This window comes from Phoxinus phoxinus (assembly GCF_949152265.1).
Source record: "Phoxinus phoxinus genome assembly, chromosome: 17".
Classification (NCBI taxonomy): domain Eukaryota; kingdom Metazoa; phylum Chordata; class Actinopteri; order Cypriniformes; family Leuciscidae; genus Phoxinus; species Phoxinus phoxinus.
Genome location: NC_136892.1, coordinates 24,213,276 through 24,230,391, shown reverse-complemented (window position 1 = coordinate 24,230,391; position 17,116 = coordinate 24,213,276). Strand labels below are relative to the sequence as shown.

Genomic DNA, 17,116 nt, shown 5'->3' with positions numbered 1-17,116 from the left:
GAGGATGGGAGAGAAATCAAAAACTGTATTCTAATAAGCATAAATTATTTTATGGAGAGCGTGATGGGAAACAAACATATCCAGTCAAACTAAATTCACTATAAGCAAGCAAATGGATAATGATTTGAATCAGACCCAAGTTCGTCTCCGGCACTGATGTTCTTGCAGGCGAAGAACGCGATGTGAGGAAATCTGAGGTCCTGGTGAGAGGTGAACACTCGACAGGGGAACAGATTCGGCTCACAGTGATGGTTTATGAAGCGGCTGATGTTGCCGTAGAAACGTGCGTCAACACAGTACATATCACCCACCTGCAACGGCAGTGACATAAAATAAATTGAGAACCTTGTAGAGTGATGTCAGAGTAAAGAGAATGGGATATGAGATTTATTCAGCAGAGCTCAATAAAGATTTTTTTGAAGTTTTAAAAAGAAAAAATTCTAGAAAAAATTCTAGATTTTAGAATTTTGGATTAGTTGGTAAGATTTTTTATATATTTTAAATGTGTCTTATCTATGGAAGCTTGTTTCCACCACAGAAAAAAAGAAAAGAAAAAGATAAATGCAACTTTTTTTTCACAGAACTGTGATATAAACTCACAATTAACCCTTCGCAGGGAGTTTGATTGACAGGCGATCGGACCAATCATAATCCGCCATCCACCGAATCCGCCATTTTTGTAGTAGAGTAAGTAGATTCATTTGAAGGATTTGAACTTGAAAAACGGAGTGTACTGACGTCTTTCCGCAGTTAAAACAACATTCCTCTGATGTTCATTCACGTTTATTTGATGCTATAAATTAACTAGAAGGAAGAGATGATCGGTTCACGAGCAGCTTTAACTGAAGCTCTACAGCGATCTGTCAGACACATTAAAGAGCCACAAAACGGTATTTATTGTTTAAATTTCTTTTAAAAAGGATCAAATTTAAAAGCTGAGACTTTGTTTTATATCAAAAGTAACCGGTCTGTCCTGTCTGTCAGCACGTTGTCAGTGTCCTCTCTGCTCCACGGCACGATGCATTTTTCACTGCGTGACAACATGATTTGCCGTGAGACTGCGTGAAAACATAGCTTGTCGGACATAGCAACAGTAACTAAAGGGGGCGGGTCTTTGCGAACGGTCAATTGCATGCTATGAAGTCAGAATTGCGAGTTTATATCACTCAGTTCTGAGAAAAAAATGCAGGTTTTTTTCTAAGGAGACTTTATAACTCGCAATTGTGAGTTTCCATGAGTGGTGGCTACTTATAAAAATGGCTACTTATCCTCACCAAGGGAGCATTTATTTGATAAAAGAAATACAATATAAACAGTACTATTATGAAATATTACAATTTAGAATAACTTTTATATTTTAATATATTTTAAATGCATTCCTGTGATTGCAAAGCTGAATTTGAATGTATTACTCCAGTCTTCAGCATCACATGATCCTTCAGAAATCATTCTAATATGCTGATTTAAAACAATTTATTATTATTATCAGTATTATCAGTATCTGAACAGTAGTGTTTTATATGTGTATATATGTATAATACAGGTATATATACACTGTATATATATATATTTTCTCACAATAAATAATTGATATCGGTTTTACTCTAATTGCCACATAAACAAAATTGTGATTGCTGGTTAGATTCTTCCGGTCTAAGCGGATGGTTCTTGGCTAGAATAAGCTGCCATGAAGTTTAGATTTTATATCAACAAACCAACATCTACCCATGCAAGAAGGCCTAAAATACAAGAGTATCAATTGAATAGCCAAATAAAACATTCCTCTGAACTGACAGAGGTTAGCTAAATGATTTATGCAAAATTAGCTTGAGGGAGTGCAGATAACCCACAGTTGAAGGGAGCAGACAGGAAAGGTAATGTGATTTTATAGGAGAGTCCTAGGACAATGATACCTTGCTATCCAGACTGAAAAGATAGGAGTCATTCTCTCTGACATCTGCTTCGGCGTCAGAGATGATTTCACCCACGTATCTGTTAGAAGGAAATTAAACATTAGGGTGCAAACACACTAAACACACAATCATATCCATACTGACACACCTAAACAAACATCTGCACAGCCACACACACAGTTGGACCTAAACTCATTCACAGAAAGATATAACACAGGCCCTCAATGACCTTTGGAAATATGATAAAACAAAAAATAACAAACTCACTCGCAAACAAACGTTCCTTGCGGGATATCCTGTAATGTCTTGACACCCCATCCCATCATCTGCGTCCTGAACAACTGCAGTCTTATCCTAAGAAATCGTTTAAGAGGAAACCACTTAATTCAGATCATATACTACAGATCGAACAACAAGTATATGTGAATAAGAAATAGTTGGTCAGGGTGATTAATCGACTGATGTTTAAAATATTTTGTATGGTTTTTGGCACATTTCTAGTTATCAAATATTACTGAGTGAATTTTTATAAAATAAACATCAGGTATTTATGTGTACTATAACTAAATTGTATTATACATATGACAGATATAGCCAATATAACAGCCATCAGTAATCCTGTTCTCTAGATAAGGAGTTTAGGAGATCTTTAAGTAGAGAATAAAGATAAAAAAATTAGATGACAAAGTGCTCAATCATGTGCTTTAAATAATGTTAATAATGTTTCTGCTTTTAAAAGAATGGAAATCCCGAGATCAACTACAGTTTTGACATCTTGTTTTTGACAAAAAGAAAGAAAATCTGAATGTATTTGCATATATTCACATAAATGTTTGTGGGTGGGGGGAATTTGAAAACAGTTATACAACGTCACATTTTTTTTTCAGATGTATGTGTAAATATGGTTTAACCTGACAGCTGTTGAAATATGTAATGGGTGATAATCATCCAGAATGTAAGTGGATGTGAGGTACCTCAGTCCATTCTGTACCACACGGTTTTTGCAGGTTCTCCAGCAAGAGCAGGCATGGTTGCACTCAAATATAAGAGGCGGCTCCTCATTGCAGAACTCGGGGAGCAGACGACTCTCCTGACATCACAAACACAAAGCATTCAAACTCTCACACTAAAAAGCACACTGCAACAAAAATTTAACTCGGTTTTTAGATTTTCCTGAACAAAATGTCAGTGGTGCTTGTGAATTGCACAATTATGCATTTGGTGAATGGTTATTGTGAATTGTTTTTATGGCATTGCTTTGAATTTGCAAGAGTTTTCTGGGTAGTTTCTTCCTGGTTACTTACTGGCCTAAGTTAATAGAGCTTCTCCCAAGTTTCAATGAAATTATTGTCCATGGATAATGTTTAGATTCACTACTTTTTCATTGCGTAGACAAAGATATCAAAAAATTGCATTAAATTAAGTAATTTAATACTTAAAATAAAATTAACACGATCCTTATTCTAAGTTTGAGCATTAGTAACTGATGTATAATTTAGCACCACTAATAATTCTGACTAGACCAATCGCACACTGTCTTGTACTTAATTAGTTCCACCTCTAGGTGGAGATATTTGCTTAGTCAAATGACATTAACAGAAGTTTAGCTTTTAATTAATGTAGCTGAGCTTTAAAATTACCCAGATATTCACAATTTACAGATATAACATCACAATAATAAACCGCTTAGTTTATAGGTTTGATGGATGGAGCGCTTAGGAATTAACTTACTTTATCATACCAGCAGCGCAGGCTGAGTTGGCCACACATGCAGCCAGCTGAGGAGCAATCGTCTTTACAGACGCAGTACTGTGAAGTGAAATAACACCATTATATTGTTTTTTCCTTCCATCAGAGGTTTATTACACATTCAGCGCCCTGTCTTCGCTAAACAGCCAAATCATATTTGTCAGGTGGACAAATTTCAGCTGGTTTACCTGCAAGTGAGTGATATTTTTGTCAATGTTCATTGGGGATGTCACACAGCTATCAGGGACATATTTGTAGTTGTCAGGACAGGGTTCACTGTCCACTGCGTTCACGCACGGGACAGGGACTTTCTCGTAGCCTCGGGCGATGTCCCTAAATGCAATTACACCGTCATTAATAGGCTAGTTTAGGTTGTAATTCTGGTACAGATAAACTTGTCAATACTGTGAGCTAGAGGACAGTGAGATTAAGTGGATCTACCTGTTGAGAAGCTTCTCTGCAGGGGCAGCCAAGTTGCTGTTAACTTCTCTTTGCTTTTTGCTGGCTTGAAGGGCGCTCCAAACCTTCGAGCTTTGGCTACAGCACTCCATGGGGGTCTCTCCCTCTTTGTTCTTAAGCCTTACATCAGCACCCTTTGACAGAAACAAGCTACAGGAGGCACAAAAGAGGCAAACCTAAAGGTTAGGACAGACTCACCAAACAAAAATGAAAAATATTTAGTATGAATTTATTCATTTCTTTTTATTTATTATTAGTAGTATTATTAAGAACTAGTAATACGATGAGAGAGAGATGTTATTACAACTACAACATAAAAAGTAATAATACTTTTTTATTTTAATACATTATTATGTCTATTACTGCTGCTGCTGCTACTACTACTTACTTTCCCCCCAAAAAAGAATATTTTTATGTTAGACAAATTGCACATTTTCATTGTGTGTAAATGTTTTATTTTGATTTAGAGATGCAATTGAAGCAAAAAAAATTTATATTATGTAAAAATTTATGTTTTATCCATTTGTTTCTGTGGCAATAATACATGCAGGGCTCTAACCACTCACTGTAACTAACTGCCAACGGATCAATAATAATATTTGTCCAGGAAATTATGAGAGAAAGCCTTTATTGCAACTGTCCAGCTCCAATAAGTCTACAATGACATTGATCCAGTCTCCAAAAAAAAAATGCAGCTTTAAGCTGATTAAAATCTACACAAGCACCAGATTAAAGCTGCAGTACATCAGATATGGACTCAATCCTGCAGTGACGTTATCTTCTAGGAGGATGGCTCAGATGTCCCTAAGTTGTAAATAAGCCTAGCTCACTATAAACCTGTGAGATTGAAAGGAAGTTTATCAATCAATCCACAATCAGTCTGGATCGATATCACCTAGGCCCTGTTTACACCTGGTATTGAGATGCGTTTTGGTCGATCGGATCACAATAGACAAGGCAGACACATACCCCTTTACACCTGGTGTTTTTTTAATCCATCTCTTTTGTCCACTTTCAACCACTTCTGTCCCGATTTCTTCAAGGGGAGGGTCTATGGGCTGGTAAATGTATGGGTTTCTTCAGATCTTTTGATCTAAAAAAAAACGTGCGCAATTTACATATGAACACTAGGGGTCGAACCGACTAGTCGATTAGTCAAATAGTCTACCTTAATGCAATGCTGTGGCGCTTTAAGCTTGATGTCGACTAGTCGCGTTGATCATGTGACACTATGATTGCGCTAATTTTGATACTAACATGGCCGCATTGCAGACGACAACAGATAAAGAGACCAGAGGGTCATTGCATGAAGAAAGCAGCAGAGGTACATCAAATGTGTGGAAATAGGCTACTTCACTAAAGATGAAGCTTGTAAAAAAGTCTGTCCTGAAGTACAACAAAAGTACAAATGCAATGCACACTCATCTGAAAAGGCATCCGCTAACATTAGGTGAGGAATGCAAATCATCTCGACAGCAGTCTAGAAACTTCACTAAGCATGCAAACTATGATCGAAAAGTAAAAACTGTGAATGAGAAGGACTGTGGCAGTGAGTAGGCTTACAGCCCATCTTGTGGCAGTGAGTAGGCTTACAGCCCATCTTTACTTCAAAAAATCTGAAGTCGTTCAACCCCTAATGAACACGCACAGAGACGATCGAAACAGATGCGGAGAGCAGTAGCTTTTCTTTCTGCTCTGATAGCCACAAGACCACGCCGAACGCCGTGAGTGCATGTTAGAAATCAGGAATGGTAAGAGAACATTTTGCTTGGTACGTTTTTCATCTTCAAGCCAAACCTGGGTCTTTAGCCAACAGTTTAAAACCCATCTGGCAAGCACGCTTCCCATAGTGTTTACACATCAAGTCAGTAGGCGGAGAGTATTTCGTCTTTTGTGGCTGTTCGAACGCATTTGCCCACATGAGCGTCTAACACTACGAAAGCAATCCAGTCGAATGTGTTTTCGTCTACCTCTGGAAGTGGTTGAAAGTGGACAAGCTCAAAACGTTTTAGACCCCGTTTTCACCTGTATGGCGTCATCCACTTGTGATCCGTTCGACCAAAACGCTATCCTAATATCAGGCGTTATTAAACAAAGGCCCTAGTGGAGATTTACTCACTTTACACAGTCGATCCGACTCTCCCGTGAAGCTATGTGCAGTGGTGAGTCTCCATGGATGTTGACGGCGTTAAGATCACACTTGGCATCCAGCAGGATCTCTGCTATCTCCAGACAGCCAGAGAATGCCGCCCAGTGCAGACAAATATTTTCCTCCTAGAATCACGGTTGCAACAAAATTAACACTCATCTAAATGTATAAAAGAACTGAAAATATGACAAAGTAAAACGGCAGATTAAGCTGTAATTTTGCTACATTCAATTTAGGTTTCCAGATACAAAACACGGCACACATACCTTGTCTCGGATGTTGATATCAGCCCCTTTGGAGAGCAAGAGTTTTACTTGGTCTACATGTTTGTACTCTGTGGCCCAAATCATGGCTGTCCAACCTCCATCATCCTGGGACAGGAAATGCAACTTCGTTAGAAATCTCAAACTTTTGAAGGCTTCCAAACAGAAACATGTTGGTACATTTGGATATACAATAAAGCTCCCTTCACCACACCACACAAGAGCTGCTGGATCATAGACTCCAATGTCTTCCATTGTCCACAACAATATTCAAAGCACCATTTATTTTAAGAAATAATGATCAGGATTTTCAAAAAAATATTTGTTTTACTCAATTTCTTTGCGATTAATTACTTTAGAGCTTGGCATAACTGGAAATATGCATATTAAATTTTTTTTTTAAATACCATCGTGTTTAAAGATTACATTTTTATTTACATTACTTTTCCAGTTCTAGAAACCACACTTTTAAAATTAATTTAAATTTAAATCATTTTAAAATACCATTTAAATTACCAGGCCCCTTAGTTGAGACCTACTGGTATAAAGCCCTTGCTTATGCTTTGAATCTTGAAGCATTTTGCTTTTATCTTAGACAAAACCTTTTAGATGGATAAGCTAAAGGTTATTTTTTATGGTTATTAAATGTACAATTGTACAAATTTAATGCACAAAGCAATACCATATATTTACCATGGTGTTTAGAGGAATTTTTTTAATTTTCCAAATTGACCAAAAAACTTTAATCTTTAACAGCACAAAAATAGATCTGTAGCGAATTTGGTTAAAAATGCCTTTTGAATTCCAGTGTCATTCAAATAACTTATGAAAAAGTTTCTCTTTGAGTTTCTCTTTGAAAAACAGGTGTGTTGAGAAGATTTCACTAGGATGAAGGAGTATTGGTGCATTTGTCTTCTGAAATTCCTCAGACATGTTTGGCAGATTCTAATGACTCAAATGGTGGAAATCCCCCAAAACACCCTTTCACTTTCCCAAAACATTTTTTACAAATGTTAAATGCAACAGAAGTTCCAATACCTGGCAGTTAATATTTATAAGGCCTGTAGACAGCAGATGTTGTACAATGGTAAAATGGCCAGTCTTCGCGGCAAGATGGAGGCATGTTGAACCTTCAACATCCTTAAAAGAAAAGGAAACAGAATGTGATAAGTGTTCAAACAGAGTGAATGTTCCTCCAAAAGCATTTGATTACAGAATGTTTTCCTAAACAGACTGGCTTATCAATCCTCTCCCTTGTGGCTGCTGACCTTTTGAGAGACGATGGCTCCAGCCCGCAGAATATAGCGTACAGTGTCAAGATGGTTGTTCTCACAGGCTTCCATCAGGGGCGTCCGCTGGTCCTCATCACACATGTCAAGGTTTGCACCAGCCTGAGAAATAAGATCACGATTTTCATGACAAATGTCATGAAGGGTCGTGACATCTTGATAAGCCACATTTGTATATGCAAATGAGATCTGACAACTACTAAATAGGAAGAAGATTTCTCTCTTGTGTTTCACAGAAGAAAGTCATCCAGGTTTAGAACAACATGAGGGTAAGTAAATGTTGACTTTTTGTCTTTGGGTAAGTTAATACTAGTTCACTAGCATTCGCCCTCACCTGCACCAGCATATGGCAGACTTCCTGATGACCTGCTTCAGCTGCAACATGGAGCGGTGTGCGTTTGTTCTGGCTCTCCATTTTAAAGTTAGGGTCAATCCCATCCACTGAGAATGAGAAAAAGAATGTTTCCAGCACCTATCAGGCAACCATGTTAAAATAAAACAAACTACTTTTCTAATCACTCTTACCCAACATTAGTATGACCTTCTGCAGTTCTCCTTGTTTGGCAGAAATATACAGCTGTTTTGGGTGGAACCGAAGCTTCTTGGGTCTTGGAGAACAAGAAATGGTGGGAATGAATCAGTGCAAATCATAATGATTAAACCCTATTTTAGTATATAAAAAGTGGCTAAATCAAAGGTCAAAATAGTTGGTTTTCTTACTTCTCTGCATCTAGAGCCAGCAGGACACTCTCCAAAGTTTCTTTAGGTGGTCCTAGTGGAGGTCCGGTTGTAGATCCTGATACAGAGCCAGCTTTGGAGCCCACAGGGGACACAGATGCGTCCTGTGATTCTGGATGTTTGGGTAAAGTGCTGTCTGCTTTGCCCTCTCCAAGAACAGAGAGCCGAGTAGACCTTTGATGACCAACAAATCAATTTAAGTGCAAAAGTTGGAGAAACAAACATCCTACAAGGATGTTGATCCAGCAACATTTCATAACTAGGTTCAATGCAAACAAACAAGAATATTGCTAACCGCACACTGAATTTAGCCCAGAATAATAATAAAATGTCAGACAAAATTATTTGAAAAACTGCATGGTGCAAAAATTGTTTGATACTCAGGTTTATATCATTAAGCAGCTGGCACATACCCTCCAGTGGTGGTGTCCGCTTTGCCCTCTGAGGTGCTGGGCATACAGAGGATATGGTTGAGAGGCACAGTTGACGTCGTATCGGCCTTGGCAATGGTGACTTCTTTCGCCTTGCTGACCTCCTCTCCACAGTGAGGACAAAAGCTCTGACCATTGAGCACCGAGGCACAGCCTCGATGAAACCGGTGGGAGATGTTCACCTCTGGCTGACACTCCATGAAGGTGCCCTACACGATGGCCACATGAAATATCTTTGAGTGGTTTGCTAAAAGGTAACTGAAGTAAAAACTCTGCAACTTTTCAGACACATGCACTGAGTCAAGAATTTCTTGGCCATTGGCTTGTCATGCTGTCATTGAAACCCAATCAAAACCTAAAACGTTCTCTTGGGTAAAGCCAAAGACTCACGGCTCTGCAAAAGAAGCCACAGCCTGGGCAGCACTGATGTTTGACCATGCCTGTGCGATGGTCCTCACACAGAACCAGCAGTTGGACAGAGTTTGAAGGCCTCATCATCTCGTGCTTCAGCACTGCACTCTGACAACGGCTCAGCTACCCCCAGAACAACAGGGAACCAATTAGAATAGAGTTCAGAACCTCAGATTTTAAAAGAGTAAAAAAAAAACTGTGTTGTAACATAAAACAGAATGTTACCAAAAAAATGAAGATACCAAGTATTCAGCAGTTAGATGAATCCTAGGACCTTCTGTACTGAACTGAAGTAAATTATTCACCTCATAACATTTCAAAAACTTTACCCAAACTGTATTAAGAGTGTATAGCAGGTGTTCTCAATTCTAGCCCTCGAGGTTTCTACAGAGTTTAGCTCCAACCCTAACCAAACACCTGAACAAGCTGATCAAGGTCTTCAGGATTTACTTGAAAATTACAGGCATGCGAGAACGATAAGAAAGTGGACCTCGAGGGCCAGACTTAAGAACCACCAAGTTAGCAAGACAATGCATTCCCAAAAAATGCAATCACTTCAAACAACATTGCTCTACATACTCACAAGGGCAACCATCTCACCTGGCCATCAATGCTCTCAGTTGCCATACACTTTCTGTCCGCGAGCGTGAGGATCTCTCTGCTCTTGGGAGTCTCCATACGACAGCTGCAAAGGGGAAGTTCTTGCACCATGTCAGCGTCTGTGCTCACCACTGACCCTGAAACAGCTAAGAATCTCCATCTTTAAGACTCAAATAATCATGAAAGTCCTGAAAAATCATCATTTTGCAAACAGATAGCAGGAAGCCAATGTTACTTCATAATCAGATCTATATCAATGATAAATATTGGATAGATAGACTGGATAGATGGACTGCATGACAATAAACACATGACCACCAGGTGGCACCACATCGGTTGAGACTTGATGACTCATTTTATCCAAGATGGAGGCCACCATAAAGGCCTAACAAATTGACAATACTCATCCTCTGAACTTTACACAAATGCATCTTTCTCAAGATGCTGAGCTTGAAACCAATCAAATAGAAAAGTCTAAGATATAAAACTTAGAATATCTTAGAAATAGACTTCCTTTTGCACTTCCTCATATAGTTAAAAGCAAATCATTGTTTTCATTTACAAGATAATTCAATGCTTTTCCAAGTTTTCACAGGATTTTGCTTCACCTGAACTCTGAGATGTCAGTAAGGCTTCCTGTGCTGCCAGGTTGAGGGAGTTTAGTGGGACTTCTTTATACTCTTTCCTGCGGTCAGGAAGGGCTAAAGGGGAACTCTGGCTCTCAGATTGAGACTGGAACTCCATTCCTGAAGTTATGATTGGACAGACATAGAGATTTGTAAATTACCTCATATTAACAGCTGATGTGTTGCCCTATAGCAGATATTTCAGGAAAACATGCATTTAAACACTTTATGTACCAGAAAGTCCTTCTGTTTTCGCTTTCAGTTTCCTCTTGCGTTTTCTTGATGGTCGGAGCCAGGCGTGGTCTCCCTTGGCTTTCTTTTTCCATTTCTTTTTCAAACTGGACTCAGAACTCTGAGAACAGAAGTAACTTACAGTCAACAAATTGAAACAAAGATCTAAATTCAGATCTGTGAAATACTTTTGTCTCAAAGTATTGCATCTAAATGACTCTTGGTTATACTGTTTTTTCTGATACTTGGTGAAATTAGAGAATGTTCAGGAGCTCACCAAGTCTGATTCATCTCCTTCCTCTTCGCCATCCGGTGACTCCTCAGACTCCTGTTCTTCATCAAGAGGCTTATGAATGAAAAACAAATGAATAAGCATCCTTTAAAAAAGTGTAATGACTAGATAACCCACTCTACTTTCAATGTTTAACTAAAAGGTTAGATAGAGGAACATAATGGATGACAGCATTTTTCCAGTGGCTCATAAGTCCCTGCAACTTTGTTGATTGAACCTGAGAGATTGAAGCTATCCTGGGTCCCTCCTGAGAAACTTTGGCTCCGTCCTCAGTGACCAGCTCCTCATCATCCTCTGTGTCTTCTCCTTCCTCTGACTCTTCTTCATCAGACTCATTCTCCATTCTCTCTCCATTCACATGTACGACCTCTTTTGGCTGCTTTAAAGCCAAGGGATAAAAAGACAGGCATTAACGTCAAGGTTCACATGTCTTGGCCTCAAGAAGTACAGGAAAAGTCAACCAATTGACAATTGCAAAAATATTAAGAAAGGATTAATAATGGTCAAGACTATCAATCTAAGCAACTATTCAAATATTAATTTTATTAAAAACATAAAAGGTAGTTATTCACTCTTTAGGTGCGAATCTGGTAGTTCAATCTCTGACCTGAGGGTTGGGTGGAGACTGGGACATACGCTGAAACATCTCCAGAACTGTGCGTTGTTTCAAGACTTTATTTTTCTTCTTGGGCACAAGACTATATGTTCCCATTTTTCTTTTCTTCTTCCTTGACACGGCTGCTACTGAGGGAGAGACAGGTCTGGGTTCAACTGTCAATGCATAAAGAGAGAATTCTGGAATACAAGCCTGTTTTCAAGCACTTTTATTCTCTATAAAAGCAAAGTAATAATTTCCATGTAAAACTGTAAAATGCAGGTTGGATTATCTGGCTGTGCCTAAAATAAAATGCATACATCATACTTTATTTTCAATGCATTCATTTAAATGCAAGAAAGAAAAAAATAATAAACTCAATCAGTATAAAAAAAGTAATGATTTGCTAAAGAATACATTTATTTTTAAATAATTTCATATTAAATTATAACTAGGTGAGCATGAATTGACACAGAAAAGGTAATCTAAATGACAATAAAAATTGAGGAAATTAGCACAATTAAATGTTCAATAATGGCCAAAACAGATAAATATACAGTTATAAATGGTTATATCAATATACTGATATATCGCCCTTCTCTAAATTATACTACAGATGTGTGCATTTAAAGAAAACGAAAATGGAATGGCGCATTAAAAAAAAACAGAGTGACCAGTATTGTTGCAAAGAAATGTAATATGATGTATAACCTGTTTGTGGCTTGGCTGGTGTGGTGTTTAGTACAGGTGTGGCATCAGTTTTGCTTTGAGGTAGCTGATTCTGGATTGGAGATGGCTGTGGCTGCACTGCCTCTGGTTTGTCCACACTGTCATCTTTCACCACGACTGGCTCTTTATTTTCCCTATTCAAAAGCTGAAGGAGAAACAGAAATGTGATTATATGTATCCATGACCATGATTCATGAGCAGACCTAAAATAAAAATACCAAAACAATGTATTGTAGAATGTTCAGTGCTGAATGCACTGCTGTCATGACTAGTGAAGCTGATGTAGAAGAAATTTCATGGCGGTAAATCATCTATACCTTTAGTGTCTGGTTTGAGGCTGGCCTTGACATAGTTTTTCGTGCTCGATGTATCGTTGGTGGGGGTGTATTTGATACTCTGCCGTTTTTAGTCTCGGTTTCCGCTCGCCTCTCCATTGGGCTTAATCCTAGGTTTGCGGCACTGTTTGAAGATCCCTGGTCTGGGGATCGCAACATAGAAGCTGAAGGTGGCGAGCTTTTAGTCCCATGCCCCAGTGTGGAACCCCCTATGGGGGACCAGTTAGTCCTGTGTGGGGCTGACACTGTGTCTTCCTGCTGTTTGCTTAAAATATATCCATTACTGCCCACTGTAGAGCCATGGGGCGGCTCAGTCTCTGGCAGTCCGTTCTCCATGGATGACGATCGGGCTGGTAATCCTTGTGTAGAAAGGTTCTGTTCAGTTCTCTTTGTGTCCGTGTTTTCATAGGTCCCATTCAGCTCAGTGGCCTCTCTGAGAGGTTCTGGTCGCCCATTCGTGTGATTTTCATTTCCTCCTACAAGAAAAATGACAGAAAGAGATTAATTGATTTCATGATCTTAACAGTTCAGGATTGTTGTTCTGGGTTCAAAACAAGTTGGCATATTGAGTTAAAAAATAAAGCAAAACTTGCGCTTTGAATAAAAGTTAGGCACTTAAAATGGAAGTAAACAGTGCTAATAAAAAGTATTTTTTTGTTAAAGCAAATTAATTCTTCTGTGAGCATTATTTGAGCTGTATAGTTCTCTAAATATTTGTTTTAGGTAGGACTACTGTTCTATGTGGATGAAGTTAACATAATATTTGACACCAAATAATACTCCCCCTTTTTCGTAAATAAAAAATGTAAATAACTCACTAAACACTAAGGAACGAGTCAAAATGTGTTAAGATATGCCTATCAAAAGTCAAACAAATCAATACATGGCTATCAGCATTATGCCATAAAAATTCAGATGCATTAAAACTAATTTTGTATTTACCATCCTCTTGATCACTGGGAGACTCTTTTGTCCCATCAGACTTCATGGTTTCCCTCTTGCCCGAATTCCCATTGGCCAAACTGGAGGGCTGAAAACACACAGCTGAATTATTGGATTTCTATTACATATGAAATGTTATGGGGGGAGGGGGGGGGGATATGCAAACCATGACTATCAGAGGATTAACAAATAATATAATTTTAAAGAAAGGGGAGAGAGAGAGTGCACAAAGCCAATTAATGAAACTTCACAAATGTCCAAGCCAAGCTGATGGCAGGAATAACTGGTCTAAAACAATTAAAGTAGCACGGGTATAAAAGCAGATCAAATTAGAGTTTGGATTGAAATATTTTATCAAAATAGCAGATAATAATTATGGCACTGGCAACAAAACACAAACACTGGCAAGGAAGAAAAAAAGCATGGAGATATCCCTTGGGAATGTGAGAGGCTTATCCCACAGGTTCAATCAAAACAACATCTGAATAACAAGGGCTTTGATTGGCTGGGCTTTGAGCTGTCAATCACTCTTGGGTCAAGGTATTATCTTCAAGAGACTCAACATCTCCCAATGCCATAAGCCACAACTGGTTTCAACAAACGCCTACTGGTTCATCACACCTGAAATTCCATACAAGAATAAAATATACATCCTCATTGAAAATGAACCAGTCATGACAAGGCCCAATACCATATGTATAATAATACGAACAGGAAGAACAAATACAGGGGATGCCGAGGCTTAGCATGCTCTTGCTCTCTAATTGCCACTTGTCATTTTTCATGTATTGGTTGAATTGTTATTGTTCACTTTCGCAACTGGTCCACTGGAAGTAGACTGTTTGATCCAGAGACTGATAAAGCCCATGTGGACTTCTCTCCTGCTACGATAAGTAAAGCAAAACAAACCACTGGCAACATATCCATTTTTTAGCAAGAAGTATTCGATCTCCCTGCAAAAACAAAGACACATTTAAAAAAAGAGCAGAGACTTCCAAGAAAGCCTTCTCTAATAATGCATGGAGAGTCCCAAAAACAGACCTGATGGATATGACAAAAAAAGTTGTCCTTCTGCCAAAAACACCAACATCATGCTGGTTCTCTCAGATATGCCACATCCCTGAGATCTAACAAGATGACAAGAAAACGCAACTCTAGAAAGAGTGTCTAATGCCTAAAGGTCTCGTTCCTGAAGACAATGTACATCTACAGGACTCCCATCCAAAGTCAAGCTCACTTTGGCCTGGGAAGTCACTTAAGATCATGCATAATCCTTTGAGGTACTACTCAACTTACTACCCCACATCCCAGGTAGCCAGATGAAACCTGCAATAATGTCAGGTGATCACCTTCATCAAGGATTCCAGCTTCACCCAATTGGCTTGTCATTGACATTTAAAAAAGAAAAAACACAATAGGAAACAAACAGCAAAGGAATGAGGTGATGAGATAGACTTGTTGATTTTTGCGTCTGGAAGCAAAAACGGATGTCTACGAGCCATGCAACTGAAGTGGTGCATTAAGTCTCACTCACATACCAGCCTCAAACTACTGGAGTGAATCTCTGCAGCCAGGCTCAAAAAGGAAGAGGTAGGTCACAGGGTGCAGTAATTACAAGCAAATCCAAGCTTTCTCCCACCGTTTGTCCCCTCCCCCACCCCATCCTCGATCCCCAGACCTCATCTGATTGGCAGATGCACTGGCTGCCTTCCTTTGCGCAGCCATAAAATGTCTGCCGCTCGTTGGAGCTGCTCTTGCAACAAAGGAGGTCGTGTGGCTTTCTGTTCCTCTCTCTCACCACAAGGGGAGCCACTTCATAATAAGAGTCCCCCTTTTCCCTGACCAAACCAGGCAAGATCTGCCCCACTGACACTGCAAAGAACCCATCACACCTTATCAAATCAGACCAACAGATTGTGGTTAAACTGAGACACATTGAGACGCTCTGTCTCACCAGCATTCAGCTGCATCTCTGATGCAGTCATACCTTGGTGATTACAAAATGTCTTTCATTTTGAGTGTACCCTTTTTTAAAAGCAACAAATTCTATGCAAATCCTTGGTCTAGAGCTGTTTCCCAACAGTTTTTGTCTTTTGTCCCCCAACTGCCCCATCAAATACCCCTCCATCCACAGTAACAGCACATTTATTCATGAACGAAATCCAGATTATCAAGTCATTTGCAGACTTTGTTACATGCAAAGTAATTAGCACCAAAGCTCAATTTATATATCACAGTCATTAGTACAATCGTTAATGAGAAGAACAGTAAAGAAATCTGCTTCTGACTGAAGTCTTTATGACAGTCTACAAGTGACTTGTGCTTTAATAAGTAAAAACATATCAGAAGATGAATCATATTAATTCAAATCAATTGACAGGACAGTCATGATTCTATTTGAAGTGATAATGCTTTTATATAACAAAACAAAATCCTGTCAGGTGCCCCCTTCTACCCCTTGTTGGGAATCATTGGTCTAGATTTCTTCAGAAATTAGTTTAGAGCATTATTTTCCTTTTCTTGGAAACACATTCTTGAGGCATAAAGAGCATAGCTGAAAAGACAGTTTTCCTCCTAAAACATGACAGGGTCTCAGAAAAAGAAACAGTTACGCAATAACGCAAATTTTAGCTAAAGATCTTTAGTTACAAAGACAAGGGATTTAAAATATCAGACAATTGCTACCAACATTAGGAGTTCATTACATATGGACTGACAGTGTTGTCTAGTGATCAACAATGGTCGACTAATAACAGACTAGCCAATTAGCTTGGTTGACTAATCCAATTTTTTTTCTTTTTAGTTTTCTTTTTATATTTAATTAGCATGCTTCAAACATACAATTTGAAAGGTAAATCCCTCTCATAAAACCGTGTCAAAGTAGAGCAATTAATATGGCCACACACTCAATGGACCTCTGTAATAATTTTATGACTTAAACACACTTTTTTTTTTGTTAGACATCTGAGAGAAATCTATTCAGTATAGTTTCAAGACAGAGGACCCAAGTCTGTGGACTAGCTTCAGATGTTAAAGGTAACTTAAGAGAACACCAAGTTCCCTTACTAGTACCAAAACCAAAACCAAAATGAACAACCAAAAAATCTGCATTTCCCATCATTTTCCATTCAGAGTCTCCCAAAATCATGTCAAGTGCTTTAATGTTATCAATATACTGTAAACCATCACCTTAAGTATTAACTCCAGTGATCTTTTTGTCGCCAAAACCCTTTTCAAACAGACCAGCTGAACCAGATCCCAGATATCAGCTTCCACATTCCTCTTTTCTTTGAGAGAAAAGCATTTGACTGCGAATATCCAGTTGTTTCCCTTGATCTCCCCCTACAGGCTAAACAGGGAACAT

At 38.7% G+C, this 17,116-nt stretch overlaps 1 protein-coding gene across 14 annotated transcripts in view; it reads right to left on the bottom strand.

Annotated features, from left to right (window-relative positions):
- The window catches only part of ehmt1b (euchromatic histone-lysine N-methyltransferase 1b), a 35,027-nt gene that overhangs the window by 2,497 nt on the left and 15,414 nt on the right, over positions 1 to 17,116 (bottom strand). For 2 of the 14 annotated variants that reach the window (XM_079585785.1, XM_079585780.1), the window contains exons 2-26: positions 13,753 to 13,840; positions 12,793 to 13,286; positions 12,458 to 12,620; positions 11,759 to 11,895; positions 11,369 to 11,527; positions 11,137 to 11,205; positions 10,863 to 10,980; positions 10,611 to 10,748; positions 10,003 to 10,148; positions 9,382 to 9,525; positions 8,974 to 9,200; positions 8,543 to 8,734; positions 8,348 to 8,430; positions 8,157 to 8,263; positions 7,802 to 7,924; positions 7,572 to 7,673; positions 6,537 to 6,641; positions 6,241 to 6,395; positions 4,104 to 4,271; positions 3,851 to 3,995; positions 3,645 to 3,722; positions 2,888 to 3,003; positions 2,181 to 2,267; positions 1,914 to 1,992; positions 136 to 311 (exon numbers count right to left, since the gene is read on the bottom strand). In XM_079585785.1, the coding sequence (XP_079441911.1) occupies positions 136 to 311; positions 1,914 to 1,992; positions 2,181 to 2,267; positions 2,888 to 3,003; positions 3,645 to 3,722; positions 3,851 to 3,995; positions 4,104 to 4,271; positions 6,241 to 6,395; positions 6,537 to 6,641; positions 7,572 to 7,673; positions 7,802 to 7,924; positions 8,157 to 8,263; positions 8,348 to 8,430; positions 8,543 to 8,734; positions 8,974 to 9,200; positions 9,382 to 9,525; positions 10,003 to 10,148; positions 10,611 to 10,748; positions 10,863 to 10,980; positions 11,137 to 11,205; positions 11,369 to 11,527; positions 11,759 to 11,895; positions 12,458 to 12,620; positions 12,793 to 13,286; positions 13,753 to 13,840 (3,599 nt within the window). Of the gene's footprint in view, positions 1 to 135; positions 312 to 1,913; positions 1,993 to 2,180; positions 2,268 to 2,887; positions 3,004 to 3,644; positions 3,723 to 3,850; positions 3,996 to 4,103; positions 4,272 to 6,240; positions 6,396 to 6,536; positions 6,642 to 7,571; positions 7,674 to 7,801; positions 7,925 to 8,156; positions 8,264 to 8,347; positions 8,431 to 8,542; positions 8,735 to 8,973; positions 9,201 to 9,381; positions 9,526 to 10,002; positions 10,149 to 10,610; positions 10,749 to 10,862; positions 10,981 to 11,136; positions 11,206 to 11,368; positions 11,531 to 11,758; positions 11,923 to 12,457; positions 12,621 to 12,792; positions 13,287 to 13,752; positions 13,841 to 15,290; positions 15,514 to 17,116 lie in introns of those variants that run through there. The other 12 variants (XM_079585777.1, XM_079585789.1, XM_079585783.1 and 9 more) reach the window with 10 other exon arrangements.